At 43.1% G+C, this 22,146-nt stretch overlaps 2 protein-coding genes across 2 annotated transcripts in view; one reads left to right on the top strand and one right to left on the bottom strand.

Annotated features, from left to right (window-relative positions):
* LOC308292349 (protein NLRC3-like) overlaps positions 1-11,454 on the top strand; it is a gene marked incomplete at its 5' end in the record, with an annotated part of 30,598 nt that extends 19,144 nt beyond the window's left edge. The window contains 4 exons of the mRNA XM_080734662.1: positions 1,509-1,533; positions 2,933-3,012; positions 4,610-4,659; positions 10,603-11,454. Of these exons, the coding sequence (XP_080590788.1) occupies positions 1,509-1,533; positions 2,933-3,012; positions 4,610-4,659; positions 10,603-11,156 (709 nt within the window). The 3' untranslated portion in view covers positions 11,157-11,454. The remainder of the gene's footprint in view (positions 1-1,508; positions 1,534-2,932; positions 3,013-4,609; positions 4,660-10,602) is intronic.
* Positions 11,455-15,444: 3,990 nt separating this feature from the next.
* LOC308292348 (alpha-aminoadipic semialdehyde synthase, mitochondrial-like) lies at positions 15,445-17,877 on the bottom strand (the record flags this gene model as incomplete). The annotated part of the gene is made up of 1 exon (XM_080734661.1): positions 15,445-17,877. The coding sequence occupies one exon, from the start codon at positions 17,875-17,877 to the stop codon at positions 15,445-15,447; it is 2,433 nt and encodes an 810-aa protein (XP_080590787.1).
* Positions 17,878-22,146: the final 4,269 nt, after the last annotated feature.

Here is a 22,146-nt window from a genome sequence, read left to right as displayed (position 1 = left end):
ATAAAGCAGGGTAAAAACCAGAAAGATTCAATTCAAGGAAATTGCAAGTGTGGTTGCCGTGACACAAGTGACGAGGAATCAACTGGGAAATAAATTCCGTCTTACTATTTATATTAGATACTGTGATGTCATTTATATTAAATACTCTGATGTCTGTGATGTCATTTATATTAGATACTGTGATGTCATTTATATTAAATACTCTGATGTCTGTGATGTCATTTATATTAGATACTGTGATGTCATTTATATTAGATACTGTGATGTCATTTATATTAGATACTGTGATGTCAAGTGAAGCACGACCAAAAGCTTCACCCTTTTGTTGTGCAGCCTCCCAACCCAGATAACATCACTAAAACAGTTTACAAAACACAGGTTCACTTTGATGGGTAAAAAAAAACTCTCTGACCGAATATACAATAGTGTGTTGCCTATAGCAACCACACTAACTAAACTAAGAGTCTAAAATCCCTGCTGGTTGAACCCTCCAGACCAGTGGTTTGAACCCACTGACACTCAGTAGTGGAACTTAAAATAAAAATCACACCCAGTGTGAAGTGAGCAGTGCCTTTCATGAGTTACAATGTCTGTCTTGATGGACACACACACAAATCCAAATGTATCTATGGACAACTTATAAACAATGTATGTGTGTGTCGGTGCTCCGCCTCAAAGCCAGATCAAAGCCTGCAGCTGTGGCCCAGCTTGAGGAGACAGGGATGAGAAATAGAGAGACTGAATGCTGGTCTCTAGCAGCTTGTTTGTAAAGCTTTTACACAGTTTAGCAGTGGTGGATAAAGTTACTCACATTACAAGTACAAGTAGCAATACTGCAATGTAGAAATACTCTGTTACAAGTAAAAGTCCAGAATTCAAAATGTACTTGAGTAAAAGTACGAAAGTATTGGCATCAAAATGTACTAAAAGTACAAAATGTTTGAAAATAGCAGATCTACAAGCTCACAACACGTCGCGATGCAATGCATTGTGAGCTTGTAGATCGGCTATTTTCAAATAGCCAAGGTATAAAATAGGTCTAAAGTGGTTTATGTATGTTTTATAATATTATAATTTACATCTGCAAAGAAACTAGAAACTAAAGTTTTCACATAATTGTAGAGGAGTAAAAGTACAATATTTGGATCTGAGATGTAGTGGAATAGAAGTGAAAGTATTGGAAATTGGAAATACTCAAGTATAGTACAAATACCTCAAAATTGTACTTAAGTACAGTACTTAAGTAAATGTACTTGGTTACTTTACACCACTGCAGTTTAGACAGAAAATATGCAATGTAGTTCAGTCTTCATTTCACACCTTCAACTGCTGGGTGAAAGCTTTGTTATCAAAATTGCTCTTCCTGTGTGGTGTCGTCTATTCCACACTCTGCTGTTAAATACTGTTTATGTCTGGATAACTAGATATGAGATATTTTATTTAACTTCCATGACAGTGAATTATGAATAATTTGTTTTGATAATCTCTGATTTAATCTGCATTTACAGACTTGTTGGCAGTAAGCTCAGACAGACAGAGGTTGAAGTTGTGGCTTCAGCTCTCAGCTCTAATCCTTCCCATTTGAGAGAATTGGACCTCAGTGAAAACGACCTGAACGACTCAGGACTAGTGGAGCTGCTCTGTGAAGGACTGAAGAGTCTGCACTGTAAACTGGAGATTCTACAGTAAGATACATTTACCCGATTTATTGATTACTTCTGTATTATGTGAATATAATATGAATGCTGTGGTGAGAATGTATTAACTCATTTAGTGCCTATCCCGAACATGTTCGGGATATTTTCAGTCCAATACAATTTTTTTTTTATTAATTGACTTACCCTGAGCTGCTTGTATAGTCGTGGGTGGTCCTGGCTCGTCCTACGCTAGCCAGCTAGCCATTTTACATGGTCCGACGATATATTCCATTAAAAATGGTTTAAAATACATTTTTGAGACCCCCAATGTTCACCAAATGTTCAGCGCCGCTTCCGGAACGTAGTCCAGTGTGCCTATCCCGAACATGTTCGGGATATTTAATGAAATGAATAAAATGATCCGAGGCCTTCTGAAGCCTGGGCCTAAATTTAAAATCCAGTGGTCCAAATCCTGGGGAAGCCATGCCGGCCGTGAGCCGCGAACGTAGCCGCGAATCGCCGCCGAATCCAATGAAAAACCACATCTTTGGAGGCCCATATCTCTGGATTGTGTTTTTAGGGATGCGCGCCGAGGTTTATTTACGGCGAAATCGCCTAAAAATGATCTTTAAAATGACTAGATGGGAATAGCTATTCTGTTAGCATTAACATCCGGGACCTTTACATGATGTGCACGAACGTGAGCACGCGCGTCACTGCAACGTGAGCCCCTGGATGCTGAAGCACTCGCCTATGGGAGAAAGTCTGGCATTCCAACGGCGCCATCTAGGGGCTGGCACTGGAAGCGTTAATACGCTTGATATCATGATAACCCAAGCATATGTGCCTGAGTAGACGTTAGAGTTACCGCAAACATATGTTTGAAAGTGTAATATCCCTTTAACGCAAATGTATAGGCTACTATGTCATACCACGGGATTGCACATCCAAAATAGCTCACAACGCGTCGAGGACGCAACGATTGTGAGCTTGTAGATTGTCTATTTTTGACGTGTGACCCCCAGGGAGTCCTCATATTATTTTGTGGGGTCTCCACTCTCCAGATGATTAAATAATTAATTTAATGACTTTTGAAATTGTGAAATATTACGGAAGAGGAAAACATTGTGAAAATAGACGATCTACAAGCTCACTGCAAAGTTCCAAGTGCTTGTCAGGTTGGGGCTCCCCAATTCAAATATGATTATCAATCAATACATTTGGTGTTTCATTCTTCATTCAGACTGGCTCACTGCAACTTGTCAGAGAGATGCTGTGAACTTCTGGTCTCAGCTGTAAGCTCTCATCCCTCCCTAAGAGAGCTGGACCTGAGCTCCAACATGATGGTGAATGTTCCAGTCCTGGAGAACTGCAAGTGAGTAGACTTGAGCTGTGTCCATGTTAGTGCACTGAATGTGCACTGTTTCCCTCATGTGTATTTAGTATAGGGCTGTCATAAGTTCACCCCCAAAATGTTTTTTTTTTTTTTTTTTTGCTATTGATTACTCACGCCATGGAGACAACAATATTTTTTTTGCCACATTCCTAAGACAAAACATGTATTACAATAAATTTACCCCCATTGATTCCGGATGGGGAACCAAATACATTCGGTTCCCCATGCATCTGGAATCAATGGAGGTAAATTTACTATAATCAAATTGTCTTAGAAATGCGACACAACACAAAAATATATTATTGAACTCAAGTCTCCATGGCATGAGTAATCAATAGAAAAAAGTCATTTTGGGGGTGAACTACTCCTTTAAGACGATAATAACGAGTTAACGCACATTCCTTTTAACTGCACTTTTTTTGGGGACTTGCGCTTAATGTTTGAACCGTGGGTCACTCCAGGCGCTGAAGTAAACATGTTGTTGTAGTTTGATGAAACATAACATGAGGTAAACGTCTTGTAGTTTCATTAAACATAACATGAGGTAAATGTGTTGTTGTAGTTTCATTAAACATAACATGAGGTAAAGATGTTGTTGAAGTTTGACTAAACATAACATGAGGTAAAGGTGTTGTTGTAGTTTGATTAAACATAACATGAGGTAAACGTGGTGTAGTTTGATTAAACATAACATGAGGTAAACGTGTTGTAGTTTGATTAAACATAACATGAGGTAAACGTGTTGTAGTTTGATTAAACATAACATGAGGTAAAGGTGTTGTTGTAGTTTGATTAAACATAACATGCCAACGAAAAAAGATCAAAGCTCATTATCTCCCAAGTAAAGCCTGTCCATACTGTCTCCGACCACCAAACTTTTTGTCGAAAAGGTCCGACTTTCCGACGTGCATCTTAACACCAAAATGCGTCTGTTGTTGCTACCTGCTCTGCAGCATACCATGCCAACTCATATAGAAAAATAAAAACACCATAGACCTGTGACTGCTGGTCTTTGAGTTGTTATTGTAAACATAACCATAACTGTAAACCTAACACTAAAACAATGGATAACAAAGCTTGACACTACATTTCCGGTAGGTTTAAACATGGTTTAAAAGCAGCCTGAACCTGCATCAAGCTCATTCGACACCCATTGATTAAACAGCTGACAGACATGAGGGGGGCCATAGAGGCAGGGGTCCCTGACCCCCAGGTCCCAGGTGAAAAAACACTAAATGGCCCACAGAGACAGGGGTCAAACCAGAGCCCTGAACAAAATGGTATTTCACCAGCAATTAAGGCAGTTAAAAACGAACTAAATTCAAAACATAATTGTATGCGGTCAGAGGGAAACAAATCCATAGGATAAAAGAAGGGATAAAAGGAGAGTGGAGTTCTCTAGAGGTTAAGGTGGAGTCTGAGGAGGAGATGAGATCCAAACTGGGCAGCAGTGAGTACTGTATGTCTGGATGGGCTGCAGGACCAAGATAATGATAGGAGAAACACTGTAGTGTCAGCTAGTGGAGGTTGTGTTAGACACTGAGACATTGATGCATTGTTGTTCTACTTCCTACAGAGTGAAACATGGAGGAGAAGATTGGCTTAATCCTCAACTCATTACCAGATGTGAGTATCTGTCTGTCTGTGTCAATATCACACATTGTCATTTTATACACTGTTGTATGCTTGGTTGGCTCCTCCCCAGATGCTGTTCTGAAAACTCTTCAGGAGAGCTTCCAGGGAATTCAGGTTTCTCTGCTCTTGGCCTGGTCCTTAACACCAGCAAGACTAAGTTTAAACACACCACCAAATAACAGGCCAATAAAACATGTTTTCTATTAAAGAATGCTCACATTTGACTGAGTTGACATGTTGATGCTGGAATCCAGGATTGCAGAGATTCCATTATTTGGACCAGATGGCTTGTAGATTGGCTATATTTCCTAAAACAACCGATCTAAAGCTCACCATGCATTTTGAGCTTTTAGATCATCTATATTTGAAAATTAGACAAAAGTCGCAGATTTACCGCCTCAAAATGTGTAACATCCTGACGGGCTCTGAATTTGTAAAGTATGTTTGAAAAGTGAAAACAAACAAACAGGTTGTGAGCTTGTTGATCTGCAATATAAAAAAAAGATCGACTGATCGTGTGTGTGTGTGTGTGTGTGTGTGTGTGTGTGTGTGTGTGTGTGTGTGTGTGTGTGTGTGTGTGTGTGTGTGTGTGTGTGTGTGTTTAAGCCGTCGTAACTGCAGGGAAGAAAGTAGTGTTGATTTTGACAGCAACTTTTAATTTAGTTTTAGTCATAGTGGTTTGAATAAAACTCCATTTAGTTTTAGTATTTTTTTTGTCATCTGAAATGTTTTAGTTTTGGTCTAGTTTTAGTCGATTAAATATCATATGATTTATTTTTACTAAATCTTCAGTTGATTTAGTCGACTAAAATGTATTTTGATGGACCTTGATGGTATCATAATGGATGATTTTAAACTTGGCTGCATGCTGAAAATAGCAGATCTACAAGCTCACAACGTACCACAGCGTGACGCGTTGTGAGCTTGTAGATCTGCCATTTTCAGCAACATTTATTTTATTTCTACTGCAGCTCTTCTCCACTAGTCCCTCCCTAACATTTTAGTCTAGTTTTTATTTGTTGACTAAATTGTCAATATATTTAGTTTTAGTTTTAGTCAGAGTTTAGATTTTATTTAGTTTTCGTCAGTGAAAAAAAAGCGAGTCGACGAACATTTAGTCATAGTTTGTTATTAATCCACGCAATCCCATACAGGACGGCATTACGCTATCCATTTCAATAGGTTTTAGAGTCTAAATAACAATAGACATCTTTAAGCGTATATTTGCAACGACTCACTCTGAAATCTAACTACATCTATCTCTCAATCCGTCCTAATTTCAACATCAGAAACCTTGCCTATGACCCAATGCATTGGTCCTCCTCTGTAACCTGAGATTAACTGCAGCTCGCTGCTGGATCTGACTGTTGCTTGTATTATCAGAGTAGTTATTTTGAATCTAGGATAATTAGATCCAAGGAGGTGTTTTTGAATATTAACTAAACCTTCGAATCAATATCCCAACAAGTTAGGCCACACTTAGATTATAGGTTCAACACACCCTATTTAAGCAGATCTCTATGGTTATACATTTCATAATGATGCTTATAAAAATCAGATTTTGAATGATATATTTTGCAGGTAAATGTATTAAAGAAATAAAAGCTTTTACAGAAATAGAAAAGGGCAAAAGCATTCAAAGTACATTTCAATGTTCCCAATTTAGTCTAAATCATCGTTTCCATTTTTACACTATAATGATAATAATCATCATAGTAAGAAAGCAGAATAAATTCTTATTACCCTTTCAAAGGTTAGAGATGCACCAACCGGTTGATCATTTCCATTCCATACTTTCTTTTACAGAATTAAAATTGTTAATCCTGGGGGCTCTCTCTCTGTCAGATTGGTGCAAGAGGTCTTTTGGCATGCGACCTCTCTCTGGGGTAGAGAGCCCAATGTTCCTTCTGAAGGGGACAGTATACTGTATATACACCTCTGCCAGACTTTGTCTGGATTCACTTCCCCATAAGTGTGCCCAAGTTGCTTCTGCATTTGTTGTTTTCCATTTCAACCAAATTTCCCCCATGTGTGTCTCTACATAACAGGATGCAAGCATTTAAGCAGTACAAAGATGCTTATCTTCGGCTTGATCTAAAATTAAGGGAAAACAGGGTTGAAACGCTGATCTAAAAGCCCAGTCTTTTAGACGAGTTTTAGTCAACAAAATCAACACTAAAAGAAAGGTTACTAATACGAGTGAGAGTGTGTGTGAGCGTGTGTGAGAGAGTGCGTGCGTGCATGTGTGAAAAATAGCACATTAACAAGCTTGCGGTGCCGTGCTGCAAGCTTGTAGATCTGCTGTTTTTGAAAAATCATGAATATTTGTGCAGGTCTTTGAATATTTTTGACCCGATTCCATTCCAAACCGTTCTTCTAAATTAGTGGTCCTCGAACCTTTTCATGTCACGGACCCCCAAAATTACATTGATTTGGTCGCGGACCCCGTCTCAAAATGTGTTGTTGCAGGGACCCCCGGAAGCAAAGTTGGCTTTGAAAAATACACCATTCAAAGGTTTGCACAAATGTTCATGCTTTAAAAAAAATAGCAGATCTACAAGCTCACAGCACGTTATTTGGTCACTGGGTGCCAGAGTAGTGGGCGGCGACCTCCACCCGTCCGGGGACCCCACAGGGGTCCTTGGGGGCTTACCAGGTGGTCCCCAGTAAACTAGTTCACGCAACATTTTATGTATTAACTCATTGACTGCCAAGGCCCGAGTTTCCCGAGTTATTACAGTAGTCCCAGGCTGCCAGAGCCCGAGTTTCCCGAGTTGGAAGCCATTTTGAAAAATTTCTAAAAATGCCTCAAATGTATTAGGCATGATCGCAATTGTGAAATTGCATGTGTAGCCCCATAACAAACAAACACATCTTTCAAAATGTCAAAAATGGCTGTTTTGTCTGACTTTGAAGGCTTGTAACTCATGAATGCCTGAACGGATTTCCAAGCGGATTTTTTTGTTTGAAAGCTGTTAAAAAGTACTACACATATGATGCATATATGGTGCATGGGCGTGCACGATCCGTGCACTAAAAATTGATCCGTGCACTAGAAATCTAGGATAGTAGCAGTCTGGTACTTGGGGGCCATCTTGAAATGGCATTCAATGAGTTAATGCATATTGCTCTCTGTTCGCTATTCAAAAATACAGATCTACAAACTCCTAGGGCGTCATTTGGTCATTTGGTGCCAGAGTAGTTGGCGGGGATCCCCCCCTGGTCCGCGGACCCCCAGGGGTCACAGATTGTGCACCAGGGGGTCCCCTGTTCTCTATTGGCTATTCTGAAAATAGCAGATCTACAAGCTCATAGCGTGTCATTTGGTCACTGGGTGCCAGACTAGAGGGGGTGACCTCCACCCGTCCGGGGACCCCACAGGGGTCCTTGGGGGCTTACCAGGGGGTCCCCAGTAAACTGAATACAAAACGGCCCGCACTGAATACAAAACACTGATGCTGACCTTCAAAGCAGCCAAAGGTATGGCTCCTCCATACCTCCAAAACCTGATCAACCCCTACAACCACACCCGTTCACTTAGATCAGCCAACACAGGGATGCTGACAGAACCCTCGCTAAAAACTCCAGGGCAAAAATCCACTCGTCCGAGACAGTTTGCGCTCCTGGCCCCCAAGTTGTGGAATAAACTCCCTGTCGCACTTAGAACAACGGACTCACTCGCTAGCTTTCGCCGTGGACTGAAGACTCACCTTTTCAGACTCCACCTAAACCCTTAGCACTACAGAAAAATCAATGAACATACATGAAGCTAGTTAGCATTTATTTTTTAGGTTTTTAGAACTTTGATTATATTGTGTTTTTTTTCTAGATAGATATCCATTTGCATTTGTTATATTGCTGTTGATGTACTGACATATTATCTTGTTTATTATTGTGATGTTTTTTATCTGCTTATTGTAAGTCGCTTTGGATTAAAAGCGTCTGCTAAATGCCTAAACTGTAAACTGTAAACTAGTTCACGCCACATTTTATGCACTTTAACCATATTGCTATCTATTGGCTATTCAAAAATACAGATCTACAAGTTCATAGCGCATCATTTGGTCACTGGGTGCCAGACTAGTGGGCGGAAACTTCCACCCATCCGGGGACCCCATAGGGGTCCTTGGGGGCTTACCAGGGGGTCCCCAGTAAACTAGTTCACGCCACATTTTATGTACTTTATCCATATTGCTCTGTATTGGCTATTCAAAAATACAGATCTACAAGCTCATAGGGTAATATTTGGTCCTTTGGTGCCAGAGTAGTTGGCGGGGATACCCCACTGGTCCGCGTGCACCAGGGGGTCCCCAGTAAACTAGTTTGTTCCACATTTTATACTTTAAGCATTTTCTCTGTTGGCTATTCAAAAATACAGATCTACAAGCCCATAGGGCATCATTAATTGGTCATTAATGATTGGTCATCATCATTTGGTCATTTGGTGCCAGATTAGTTGGCGGGGATCCCCCCCTGGTTCGCGGACCCCCAGGGGTCACGGATTGTGCACCAGGGGGTCCCCAGTAAACTAGTTTGTGCCACATTTTATACTTTGAGCATTTTGTTCTCTATTGGCTATTCTGAAAATAGCAGATCTACAAGTTCATAGCACGTCATTTGGTCACTGGGTGCCAGAATAGTGGGCGGAAACTTCCACCCGTCCGGGGACCCCATAGGGGTCCTTGGGGGCTTACCAGGGGGTCCCCAGTAAACTAGTTCACGCCACATTTTATGTACTTTATCCATATTGCTCTGTATTGGCTATTCAAAAATACAGATCTACAAGCTCATAGGGTAATATTTGGTCATTTGGTGCCAGAGTAGTTGGCGGGGATACCCCACTGGTCCGCGTGCACCAGGGGGTCCCCAGTAAACTAGTTTGTGCCACATTTTATACTTTAAGCATTTTCTCTGTTGGCTATTCAAAAATACAGATCTACAAGCCAATAGGGCATCATTAATTGGTCATTAATGATTGGTCATCATCATTTGGTCATTTGGTGCCAGAGTAGTTGGCGGGGATCCCCTCCTGGTCCGCGGACCCCCAGGGGTCACGGATTGTGCACCAGAGGGTCCCCAGTAAACTACTTTGTGCCACATTTTATACTTTGAGCATTTTGTTCTCTATTGGCTATTCTAAAAATAGCAGATCTACAAGCTCATAGGTTGTCATTTGGTCGTTTGGTGCCAGACTAGTGGGTGGCGACTTCCACCTGTCCGGGGACCCCACAGGGGTCCTTGGGGGCTTACCAGGGGGTCCCCAGTAAACTAGTTCACGCCACATTGTATGCACTTTATCCATATTGCTCTGTATTGGCTATTTAAAAATAGCAGATCTACAAGCACATCATTTGGACACTGGGTGTCACACTAGGGTGCGAGGACCCCCATCCGTCCGCTTCACCCACAGGGGTCAAAATAGCAGACGTACAACCTCAGGGCATGCTGCGAGTTTGTAGATCTGCTCTTTTTGGAAAATCCTGAAAAGGTGTGAATATTTTCACCCCATTCTATAAAAATCTTCCAAATCAGTGCTTCTCAAACTTTTTCATGTCAAGGACCCCCAAAATGACACACGTTTGGCCGCGGACCCCCATCTCAAAATATCTTGTTCCAGTAACAAATGTTCGCTTTTAAAAAAAATGATTCAAAGGAAAAAATACATAAAAATAAGAAATAGCAGACCTACAAGCTCGCGCTGTGAGCTTGTAGATCTGCTATTTTTCAATAGTTAAAGCATAAAATAATTAATAAAGTGGTTCCATGTCTTATTTCAAGTGTGTGTGTGTGTGTGTGTGTGTGTGTGTGTGTGTGTGTGTGTGTGTGTGTGTGTGTGTGTGTGTGTGTGTGTGTGTGTGTGTGTGTGTGTTGTGTTTGTTGTGTGTCAGTCAGTGAATGATGTATTTAATGTTTACTGTGTTGTTTTCTCATCAGATTTCCATCGTCTCACTCTGGACACAAACACAGCATACAGATACCTCTCTCTGTCTCAGAACAACAGGAAGGTGACAAGTGTGTTGGGACAGGAGCAATCATATCCTGAACATCCAGACAGGTTTGATGAATGCTTTCAGGTTCTGTGTACAGAGGGTCTGACTGGACGATGTTACTGGGAGGTAGAGTGCAGTGGAAGGGTTGAGATAGCAGTGACTTATAGAGGAATCAGCAGGAAAGGAAGTGGTGATGACTGTGAGTTTGGATACAATAACATGTCCTGGAGTCTGGACTGTGATGGTCACAGTGGTAACGGTTACAGTGTCAGTCTCAATAGTAAGCACACTGTCCTCCCTGTCAGGGCCTCTAGGGGGGGCTCCAAAAGAGTAGCAGTGTTTGTGGACTGTCCTGCTGGTACTCTGTCCTTCTACACAGTGTCATCTGACTCACTCACACACCTGTACACCGTCCAAACCAAATTCACTGGACCTCTCTATGCTGGGTTCTGGTTATCCTCCTCCTCCTCCTCAGTGTGTCTGTGTGAGCAGAGATAGAGTCTCTATGTGAGGGTGACATCAGGTCGCCATGGTTACTCAACATGTTTGAGTGAGTGCAGGTTGTCATGGTTACCATGTCATGGACTCCATATTTGGGCATGAGTGACTCACGGTGACATCACAGTGACATCATCATGATGATGTGATCAGCAGCACAGTGACATCACACATTACAGCTCCTGTAGATTCAGTGTTTCTCTGACGTTGTCATGACAACACCCCCATGTGTTTGACCTTTGACCCCTGACCCCCATGAGACAAGATTTGTGTCGTTAAAAATGTTACAAATGATATAAAAGAAACACAAACATTTTCCCTAAAATAGCAGATCTACAAGTTCACAGCGCGGCACTGAGTGCCGAGTCCCCGAGCTTGTAGATCTGCTATTTTTGAAAAATCGTGAACACTACTTTTTTTTACCAGATTCTTCTAAATCAGTGGTCCTCAAACCTTTTTCATGTCAAGGACCCCCAAAATTACATGTAATTGGTCGCTGACCCCCCCCCCCCCCCCCCCCCCCCCATCTCAAAATATGTTGTTCCAGGGACCCCCAGAAGCAAAGTCTGCTTTTAAAAATATACATTCAAAGGTTTGCACAAATGTTCATGGTTTAAAAAAAATAGCAGATCTACAAGCTCACAGCACGTCATTTGGTCTTTTCGTGCTAGAGTGGTGATCGGTGACCTCCATGTGTCTGGGGACCCCTCAAGGGTCATGGACTGCTTACCAGGAGGGCCCCAGTAAAAACAAATTTTAACCACTTTAAGATTATCGTTTTGAGGTGGGTGGGGTCTGTTGGCTGGCTATTAAAAATTACAGATCTACAAGCTCACAGCGCGTCGTTTGGTCGTTTCGTGCCAGAGTAGTGTTCGGTGACCTCCATGCGTCTGGGGACCCCACAAGGGTTGTGGACTGCGTACCAGGGGGTCCCCAGGAAAAGTAGTTAACACAGCATCACAATCATTTGAATGTTGGCTATTTAAAAACAGCAGATCTACAAGCTCAAAAAAGGTTAAACTTTCTTTTAAATATACAAATGTTGTTTGGGGGTCCCTGGTACAAATATGTTCAGATGGGGGTTCCTGGTACAAATATGTTCAGATGGGGGTCCCTGGTACAAATATGTTCAAATGGGGGTCCCTGGTCAAATCCATATTAATGTCAAACTCTATGGTATAAAATGAGTCATCACCACAGGGAGCTTTAGATCTTAGATTAGATCAGATAGAAGTGCACAAACCTCCACTCCACACATTTATAAATATGTATCATAAATACTGTCCATCAATGATGATGATGTAAATATCAGTGTCTCTTATGTTGATATAAACTCATATCTTATTTGTATTTTATTTTTTACATTTGTATACAATAGACAGATATAAACTGTATATTTGATCATGTAATTGTCACAGTATCAATATTGTTTCTTGTATATAAACCTTTATACTGAACCACTTGAACCCCATATACTTTATTGACTGGGGTTCCCCAGGGTTCTGTAGTTGGTCCCCTGCTTTTCCCCCACCTCTACACCAGATCTCTTGGGTGAAAATGACAGATCTACAAGCCATCTAATAGCTAAGATCTACATCACAAAGTGACACATTGTGAGCCGTGTTCATTTTGATAGCAAATTATTGTGTCATATTTTAATCATACTGTTTTTCTTATTATTATTTGTTTTTGTGTGTCATAGCATTTTAGTTGACCAGATCAACCGTTTAGTCGACTAAAATGAAAATGAAAATTCTTGGAGGGCTGTGATGGCATCTTAATGCCTGATTTATACTTACTGTAGCTCTGTGCCAAAGAAATGTTGATCTACAAGCTCACAGCATGTCTGTGACGCGTTGTGAACTTGTAGATCGGCTATTCTCAGAGAGAGCTACACCCGAGTGCAACCAAATATAAAATGACTTGTCTTTTAGTTCTACTGGATCTCTTCTCCACTTGTCATTTTAGTATAGTTTTTATTTGTTGATGTCATTGTCAATATATTTTGTCAATCACTCAAATCAATCATTGTTTATTCATTGATTCATTATCAGATCATTATTTCCTCACTCATTCCATTATTTTGCTTTCATTGAATATTAATGTGATGCTGTTCTCATGGTTCACATGTTATTGTATGATCATGTGTAGAAGTAATAATTGTTTAATAAATTGATCGTTGACAGTCTGTCGTTGTTCCTGCGTATTGATATTCATAGTGTTGTCATGACAACATGGCCACAGCTCATTGGTCATGTATAATAACTAGGTTGGATCTCATTGGTCATGTATAATAACTAGGTTGGATCCTCACAGCTCATTGGTCATGTATAATAGACAGGTTTCTTGTTTACAAACATTGAGACTAAATGCACAGCTGACTGTATCATGTAATCAATTCCGTCCAATCCCCAAACCTGTTGTTTTGGGGAGCGCTGGTTTCATTGGCTAATTTTGGTACGGACCCTGCGCACGCATCTAGTTTTATCAGTGTTACGTGGACCAGAAACCCGTCTATAACTAGGTTGGAAACAAATGTCTCATGTTCATGATTCGCTGCAATCCTGGATGGCTTGGATCGAGGCTTAACATAATTGTTATAAATATTTTTGTAAAAGTCTATGGGGAAAATGAAAGGGAGATTTTAAGCGGCACCAGTAAACCACTTCCGCTGCGATGCTCTATATGTACATGGTACATAACGTACCATTAGTAGACTACTGTATCTACCACCATCTGTGTACTGACAAGAACACAGTAGCCTGGGTTAGAGCAGGTCACAGGTCACTCGATACAAAGCTTACTACCAACTGTAAAGTGGTCAAACTGTTACTGATGGATACAGAAGCATACATAGAGTTGTCTAAGTGGTGACTTATATTCAGAAATCCTTATTTTCCTTGTCTTCAGGTAAGAAGAAATGTCAAACTGACTTAGGCAAATTAGACGCAAAAAATAATAATGTTTTGACTTAAAGGCCTTTGGTCTGATTTCCCACACGGGGGGGAAAATGACAATATTGTCAGAATTTATCACAAATTGGGACCCTGTGTGCATGATGAGGTCATAGAGAAACCTTGTGTTCATTAATAATGAAGTACCTGAGACGAAAAAGTCCATATTTTAAAAGTTTTTAATCTGTTACATTCTTAATGCATTCCCCCCTCATTTTGTTGAATTAGATTTTTTTAAGCGGTGAAAGCCGCTTCCAATGAGTGGCTTTGTGTGTCCCAGGCCCATATATGGTCATTTCAGTCCAGAATGAACAGGTTTTTCAAAAACAAAATGTGTGTTTCATATCCATATCCATGTGTGTTTCATGTCCAGTCCGTCCGTCCGTACGTACGTACGTACGTACGTACGTACGTACGTACGTCCGTCCGTACGTATGTGTGTAGTGTCCGTACGTATGTGTGTAGTGTCCGTCCCGGTCTGATGATTGGATACTTTGAGGATTGGTCAAGCTTCACATGACAATTCGGCCCTCCAGATAAAATCATTAATTCATTCAGAATATAAAGAATGTATAGATCACATAGTTCATAACTCTAGAACACATAGAATAAAAGTTCACCGCTTCACTTCGAACCGAGGTTTGATTTTTTACTTAACTCATATATTTTATTAGTAATTATAAGACACATAATACTTATGGAAAGTGGAAAAACAGTATATCTCCATCAGTTTGTGGAACAACAGTATAATATTGATATTATGATCTCACTCTCTAATTCAGTGTTTCTCAACCACTGTGCCTGCATAGGGACCTTTGGTGTGCCCCTGAGAAGGGTTTAGTGTGCCTCTTGAAACTGCTTGAAAGCCAGTATTGTATTTATCATTTTGAAAATGATTTAAACAAGTGAAAACAGCCGATCTACAAGCACACAACGGTGTCGGAAAAAAGGTTGAGAAAGTAATAAGTACTTCAATGGGAAAACCCTTAGAGAAAAGATTACACCAGATGATGATGAGTAAAAAACGCCAAGAAATGTGTTGCCCTGCAGGGAAACCACACTTATCAAGAAGTAGTGAAAACAGATCTGTATTGTGAGCTTATAGATCTGCTAATTTCACTAGTATGGGTCCCGGGCAAACGTCTAATCTCTCTTTCGGGTCTCGACCTGAAAAGTTTGGCTGATACCGATACGTGGCTGATATATTAGGCGGCAGGTTGATCTATCGAGCGCTGATCATTTCCGGTTACCCTTGTCATATGCCGTAGCCGTCCAAAGCTTAAATATCCTATTATACTGTATATATGGGTGCATCCCTTGTTGTTTTGGGGTGTCTACTCCTGCAGGGTGCTCTTGGAGACGATGTGGAGGCCCTCCTCCTTCAGCCTCTTCAGAGCTGGTCCATAAATGTCCTTCGTCATGGGAACCACCAGACCCTTGGTGGCGATCTTCCCGTCGAGCACCATGCGCGCAGCAATGGCCGCTGGGTACCCCACGGTCTTGGCCATGGCAGAGAACCCATCGGGGTCTCCGTAGACCACCAGGCTGATGTGTTTGGTCTCCAGCTCGCCGGTCGGGTGACGGAGGCCCACGTCATTCCGCATTACGACCATGTCTCTCTCGCCGGCGTCGAAGGAGAGCCTGACGTCCAGGTGTCTGGCCAGAGCCGCAAGGACGCTCTCTGCGCGCGGCACCGCGTCATCTCCCAACATCCCAAACCATCTCAGGGCGTCCATCTTGAAATCGTCCCTTCCCACGCGTTCGTACACGGCTTCCTCAAAGGCCCGGGCGGAGGTGGCCGCGGACAGGCCCATCTGCCTACACAGCAGGTCTTTCCAGGTGACGGGGGCTGAGGTGTGTCCCAGCGCGGGGCTGGGGTCCGTGTTGATCAGGCCCAGTTGGATGAACCCACCGATGGCACTGGTGTAGCCCTTAAAGCGGAGGGTCCCTCGGACCAGAGTGTGCGCCGACTGGATGCCGTAGGGCTCTGCGTACTTGGTGCTGTCCCGGTTGGGGTAACCCTCCAGGTTGAAGCCGGGGAGGAAGTCCATGGCCACCGAGGAGTCCATGAGAGCGCCCCCTGCAGGGATGCTCACCACCTGGCCGTCCCTGAGGAAGACGGCGGGGCCGACGGTGTTCAGGAGCGCGCCGTACGGACTCCAGCTGAACTTGTAGCGCAGCGGGTTGTCGGAACACTCGGGGGCGGGAAGACCGCCGCAGAAGGAGCTGTAGGACTCCACGGTGCAGCCGTCGGCCTTGGCCCGGTCGATGCACTCCATGGCCAGCATGTGATCGATGCCGGGGTCCAGGCCCATCTCGTTCACCACGGTGATGCCCGCCTCCTCGGCGCTGCGCTCCAGCGCCTTCATTTCGGGGCTCAGGTAGCTGGCGGTCACCATGTCCACCTTGGCCTCGATGCAGTGCCTGGCTATCTGCGGATGGAAGGCGTACGGCAGCAGGCTGACGACCAGGTCGTGGTTCTTGATCAGGGAAGTGAGGTGTCCCTCCTGGCTGGTGACGTCCAGCATCACAGGGATGGTGTTTGGGTAGGCAGCCGCCAGCTCCTCCGCCTGGTTCAGCTGCACCGACGCGATGGTGACCTGGGTTCCTTCGTCCCGGGTCAGGTATTCGATGACGGGACCGGACACATATCCCGAACCTAGGAGGACGCGCTTCATTCCGCTTTGCTTCATGATCTGAGCTTGTTCCCGTCTTTCCCGGAGCTTCTCGATGTATTCAAACTTTGGCGTGAGCCTTCCGTTCGAAGCGATGACAGCGTCTCTGACGTGGGGAGAGAAACCCTCTTCCTCCAGGGGCCTGGTGGCGTCGGAGGGCAGCATCTCCCATACGTACGGCAACAGGCGATCTCCGAAGTACTCAGTGGCCTCGACGGGAAGCTGTGCAGGCAAGTTGTCAATGGAACACATGAGGATCCCGTTGCCTTCCACGCTGTCGTGATCGATGTGCTGGTCGGCGTCGTACATGCAGAAAGGTCTGTCTATGGTGGTGCACTCGGTCATGAACTCGATGGAGCCCCCAATGTCCGCCGAGATGTCACAGATGGCCAGCAGTCGGTGCGGCAGCCCGGGGCAGCCGCCGTCGTCCCACGCGGGGGACCTCCGGATCAGCTTCTGTGCGTCCAGGCGGCGGAGGAGTCGCGGCGTCTGAGGGTCCCAGTAGATCCCGTTGACGAGGCACGTGGTGTACGGTGCCACCGTTGTCCTGAAGTTGGAGGTGTAGCGCTCCGGGTGGTGCTCGTACTCCAGCGGGTCGTAGATGCCATCGCTCTTCCTCACGAGGTGGTGATGGCGACTCAGGACCGTGGCGTACACTTTGGTTGTGTCTCCGGTTTCAGGGACGTCTTTCAACTCGTGAGGTTCGACGTATTCCACCGGGAGCTCGTTGAAGATGTCCTGAGCGCCTTTGGAGACGTTCCCTGTGCCGGTGAAACAGAACGTGACGGGGCCGATGGATTTGGGCATGAGTCCCGTGGAGATCTCGTAGCCGCAATCCCTCACCGCTTGGATGGCCTGGTAGACGTTCCTGTAGTTATGAGCCATGCCGATATGCATAAAAGGGGTGTGGTGGCCGAGAGCGAGGAAGCGCAGTCCTAAACCGTGCAGGACGTTGATCATTCCTGCAACGCCGGCCCACTGTCCAAACGCCACCAGGCGGAACCCGTTAGCGTCGACCATCTTCTCGCAGTCGATCAGACGTCGAACAAATGCTACGTCGCAATAACGACATACTCCCGATACCGCCGCCATGGTAACAGCTGCATGCTAAAACAGTGCCCAAATTTGGAGATGACTGACATCACTGATACGTCTGGGTTCTCCAGCATTACTTCTGAGACTCCTACATTCAATCCCTCATATACTGTGCTGTGTGCACAGCCCCAGGGCAAGGACCGATTAATAATTCATAAAGCCAATTTATAAAGCCAAGCCAAAGTCAGACTCAATAAAATACATGATAGTCTTGATCCAAGGCTAGTAAAGTAAATAAAGTAATGGTTTATCCACCAAGCATTTTTGGCGCTATTTAAGGATGTCTAAAATACGTCTAATGGCCAGGCTTGGGGTCATCCCCATGTTTGCATAACATACAAAATGAGCGGACAGAGATACTCCTAAAGTCTGTAACTGTGAGAGGGAACACATGGAACCATAAAACTCTGCTCATTCCCATCCCTCTATAAATCCCACCCAAGGGGTTTGGTGTCGTACCTCTGACCTCACCAGGTCCTATATGGAGTTATGGGGTGTGGTGTCGTACCTCTGACCTCACCAGGCCCTTATATGGAGTGTACATACAGTATCTCCTTGTATGGACCGTTCTGTCTGTGACATCAGCTGTGGTGACGTCGCTCTCAGTCTGCGTGCTTTCTATCACGTCAGTCTCGGGTGACCTGCTGTAGGAGGAGCAGGTCTGGACTTGCCTCTTGTTCCATGGTCAGATCCTCCAACAAGCACAAATGTGTCATCATCAAACCCCACTGGTTATCTGCATGCTTTTTTGCTCTCGTGTACAAGTAAGACACCTCAGGGTGACAAGCGACCTCGCCCTAAAGGGCAAGGTCACGCCATGTCTTGGCCGTCTGGCCAGTGATGTATATCGAGCCAGTTCCCCATATGGATATGAAGTCCTGTTAGATATGGGCTTAATATTGATGACATCAGGGATCTCCATATATGGGCATAAAGTGGTTCCCATGACATCACAACATACAATCCCTTTTATGCCCATACATCATGTATGATACATGGTGTGATACATCCCTGTCTGAACCAGTCACACCACTGTGATGCCACCTGTTTATGCCCATATATGGAGATCCCTGCTCTGAGTATCTGACATGACTGTGATGTCACAGTGATGTGTCGGGAACCACAGTGTCAGGCGTTACACATACATAAGGACAAGCTGTGCCGGTTCTGACAGTAAACTGCAACCTATGGTCGCAATAATCTTTGTATCCAACTCCATGTGAGAGCTTACACTCATATACTCAATAGAATATATCTTGAGTATACCTGACAACGGCCTTAGAGGATTAAACATATTTTTACCACTCTGTTAATCAATTATTTTGGGAGCATTAAGGCGGTCTTATAGTAAACAACAGCGTCTCTGAGGGGACTGTTAAATAACCACTCCAAGCTTACGCTACACTTTTCAATTCTTTTTTTTTTTTTTATTGTTTTATTTATTTTATTGAGAGTAAACTTTGCACTGACACTTTCATTTACAGCATTGAGCACACATCAAACACTGCCTCCTTTTCTTATGGACTGATTGGGAATGTATCAAGTATAATCTGAGAAAGTGCAATTAACATTTCTGAACTTTTAATGGTCATTGGTGTATGGATTGTTGCAGTATATATACTGTATATACACTGTATATAAAAAAGAAAGGTTTGAGTACAAAATGACAGCAGAGCCCCGAACAGGTACACATTATTGTGTATCATTATTTTATGCTTTAACTGTCAGTGCCGCGCTGCGAGCTTGTAGATCTGCTATTTTTGAAAAATCGTGAAAATTTGAATTTTTACCCGATTCTATAAGTGTCTTTTGAATCCTAAGGTTTTTTGAAAAACCCTATGTTACTATGTCAGGCTAGGGCTCCACCAAAATGACGGCGTCGTGCCGGCGTCGGACGCCGTCAAAAAATGAACCGGGGCGAATTTGAGCGTCCGACGTGGACGTTGACGTCGGCAGTGGAGCACCCTTCATTGATTAAAACGGGAGCGTTCCCTGCGTTGACGTTGACGCGACGCTCGACGCGCTCGGTGGAGCCGGGGGGTTAGCAATCTGGCCAGCCATCGTCAAAGGAAAAGGTCCTTTTCACTTAACTGGAGCTCAGTTAGTCTGTTCTTGAGAGACTATTATGTCAGTGGCTCTCAAACCTTTTCATGTGAAGGACCCCTGTAAAAAAAATTCCTATCTCAAAATATCTAGTTCCAAGGACCACCCAGAAGCAAAATTTGAGTTACAAACGTTCGCTCTAAAAATACATATATTCAAAGATTTTCACGACTTTTTCAAAAATAGCAGATCTACAAGCTCGCAGCGCCTGTATATCTGCTATTTTTCAACAGTTAAAGCAGTCTAGGATAATTCTAGGCCTAAATGGGTTAAAGCAATAACAGACACACTCAGAGTCCTCTACAACTTCTCAGACAGTATCCAACAGCGCTCAAACAAATGAACATGGGTGTGCAAAAAATAAAGACACCACTCACACATCAGTGATTCATTTGTGCCACCACAGATTACACACCAACCAAATGATTCCACGTGATAAATAAAATCAAATACTCCAGAACTAGAGATGCATCCTCTTTTCTCTTGGCATCGTCTTGCTGACCGGGTGTAAAAAATAATAAGAAATAAAATAAAAGTTCTTCTCAGACATCAGGAACAGCACCTTGCAGTTTGGTTTGGTGGGAATCACTGCATCTGCTCTCTAAGGGTTGGCGTTTGTTCCAACTACCTGAAATATTATTAATAAATAAGCCACACCCAGAACAAGATTACAATCTCACGGTGTATGGTACATGTACAGCTGTTTGTGTTTGACCACCTGTATTATTAGTATATGTATATGAGCTGTCATAAAAAAAATAAAAATAAAGAATTGGCGGGTCTTGATGGCGTCGTAATGGCTGTTTTCACACTTGGTTGCATCTGCTATTTTCAGAGAGCAACATGCGAGCGCAACCAAACATACAATGACTTGTCTTCAGTTCTACTGGATCTCCTCTCCACTAGTCTCTCCCTAACATTTTAGTCTGGAAATCGTCAATATATTTAGTCTTGAGTGACCATAGCTTATTTTTTATTTCGTTTTCGTCAGTGGAAAAAGGTAGTGGACAAACATCTTTGGTCTTAGTTTTACCAGAACAAAGTGTGTCCATCATCAGTTCAATAAGGAGACCATCTTTTAGTAAGGAACGTTTCTCTGTTTCAAGGTACGGTCAGCTCTCTCATGTTGTTCCTCTTCCATTGACCTTATTCACACCGCGGCCATCTTGGATCACATGACCACATGGGGTGGCAGCCTGCATTACAAACCATTGTGAACAATGGAGCGATGGTCCCGAAATATGAGTTCTGTTCAACCAATTTCTTTTGACCAAATCGACAAATGGGCAGATGACAACATCAACATCCCCAAAATGATTAAATAGAAGGGTACATCCACAATATCCATGGTAGTTAGGTTGCAATGTTACTCTGTACAAAGACTTGCTACAGTATCTGTGCAGACTCTGCCATCATATTAACTTACTGTATCGTGATTTTTGCATATTAATCAGGAACTATCTAACAACAAATAGTTAATATGATGGCAGGACCATCGGCCTATTGTTTACAATGGTTTGTAATGTAGGCTGCCCCCTTAGGTTACGTGTCTCCATTCCGACATGTCTCCTTTCAGACATGTCTCCTTTCAGACATGTCTCCTTTCAGACATGTCTCCTTTCCGACACTAACCCTAACTCTAACCCTAACTCTAACCCTAACCCTTAACATAACCCCTATGGAAGTGTCGCCACTCCGACAATAAGAAGTCAATGTCGGAGTGGCAACATGTCGTAATGGAGACATGTCCCCGCCACCTTATGTGGTCATGTGATCCAAGATGCTGTGAACATGGTTGTGTTTAATAATAATAATAATAATAAAACTTTATTTGTATAGCACCTTTCATGACATGAAATGCAGCTCAAAGTGCTTTACAGAGCATAAAATGAAGCACACGTGCTTAACAGAGAAAAAGTAAAATAGAAATAAAAAATACATAAAAAAGAGATAAGTAAAATGATTACAATAAAGCAAGAAAAAATAAAAGCATAGAACATTGAAGAACAATTTCAGAGCCGTGCGGACGTCAATAGCAGCATAGGGATTAAAAAATTTAGCTAAAAGCAAGAGTAAATATTAACAGGGATAGGACTGTGGAATAGTTACTGCGTGTTTAACAGGGACAGCATAGGAGTGTTTAGAACAGTTGCTGAATGATTA

Source organism: Nannobrachium achirus (assembly GCF_963921795.1).
Source record: "Nannobrachium achirus genome assembly, chromosome: 10".
Taxonomy (NCBI): Eukaryota; Metazoa; Chordata; class Actinopteri; order Myctophiformes; family Myctophidae; genus Nannobrachium; species Nannobrachium achirus.
The sequence above is the reverse complement of the archived record's forward strand: the minus strand, read 5'-3'. Positions and strand labels throughout refer to the sequence as shown.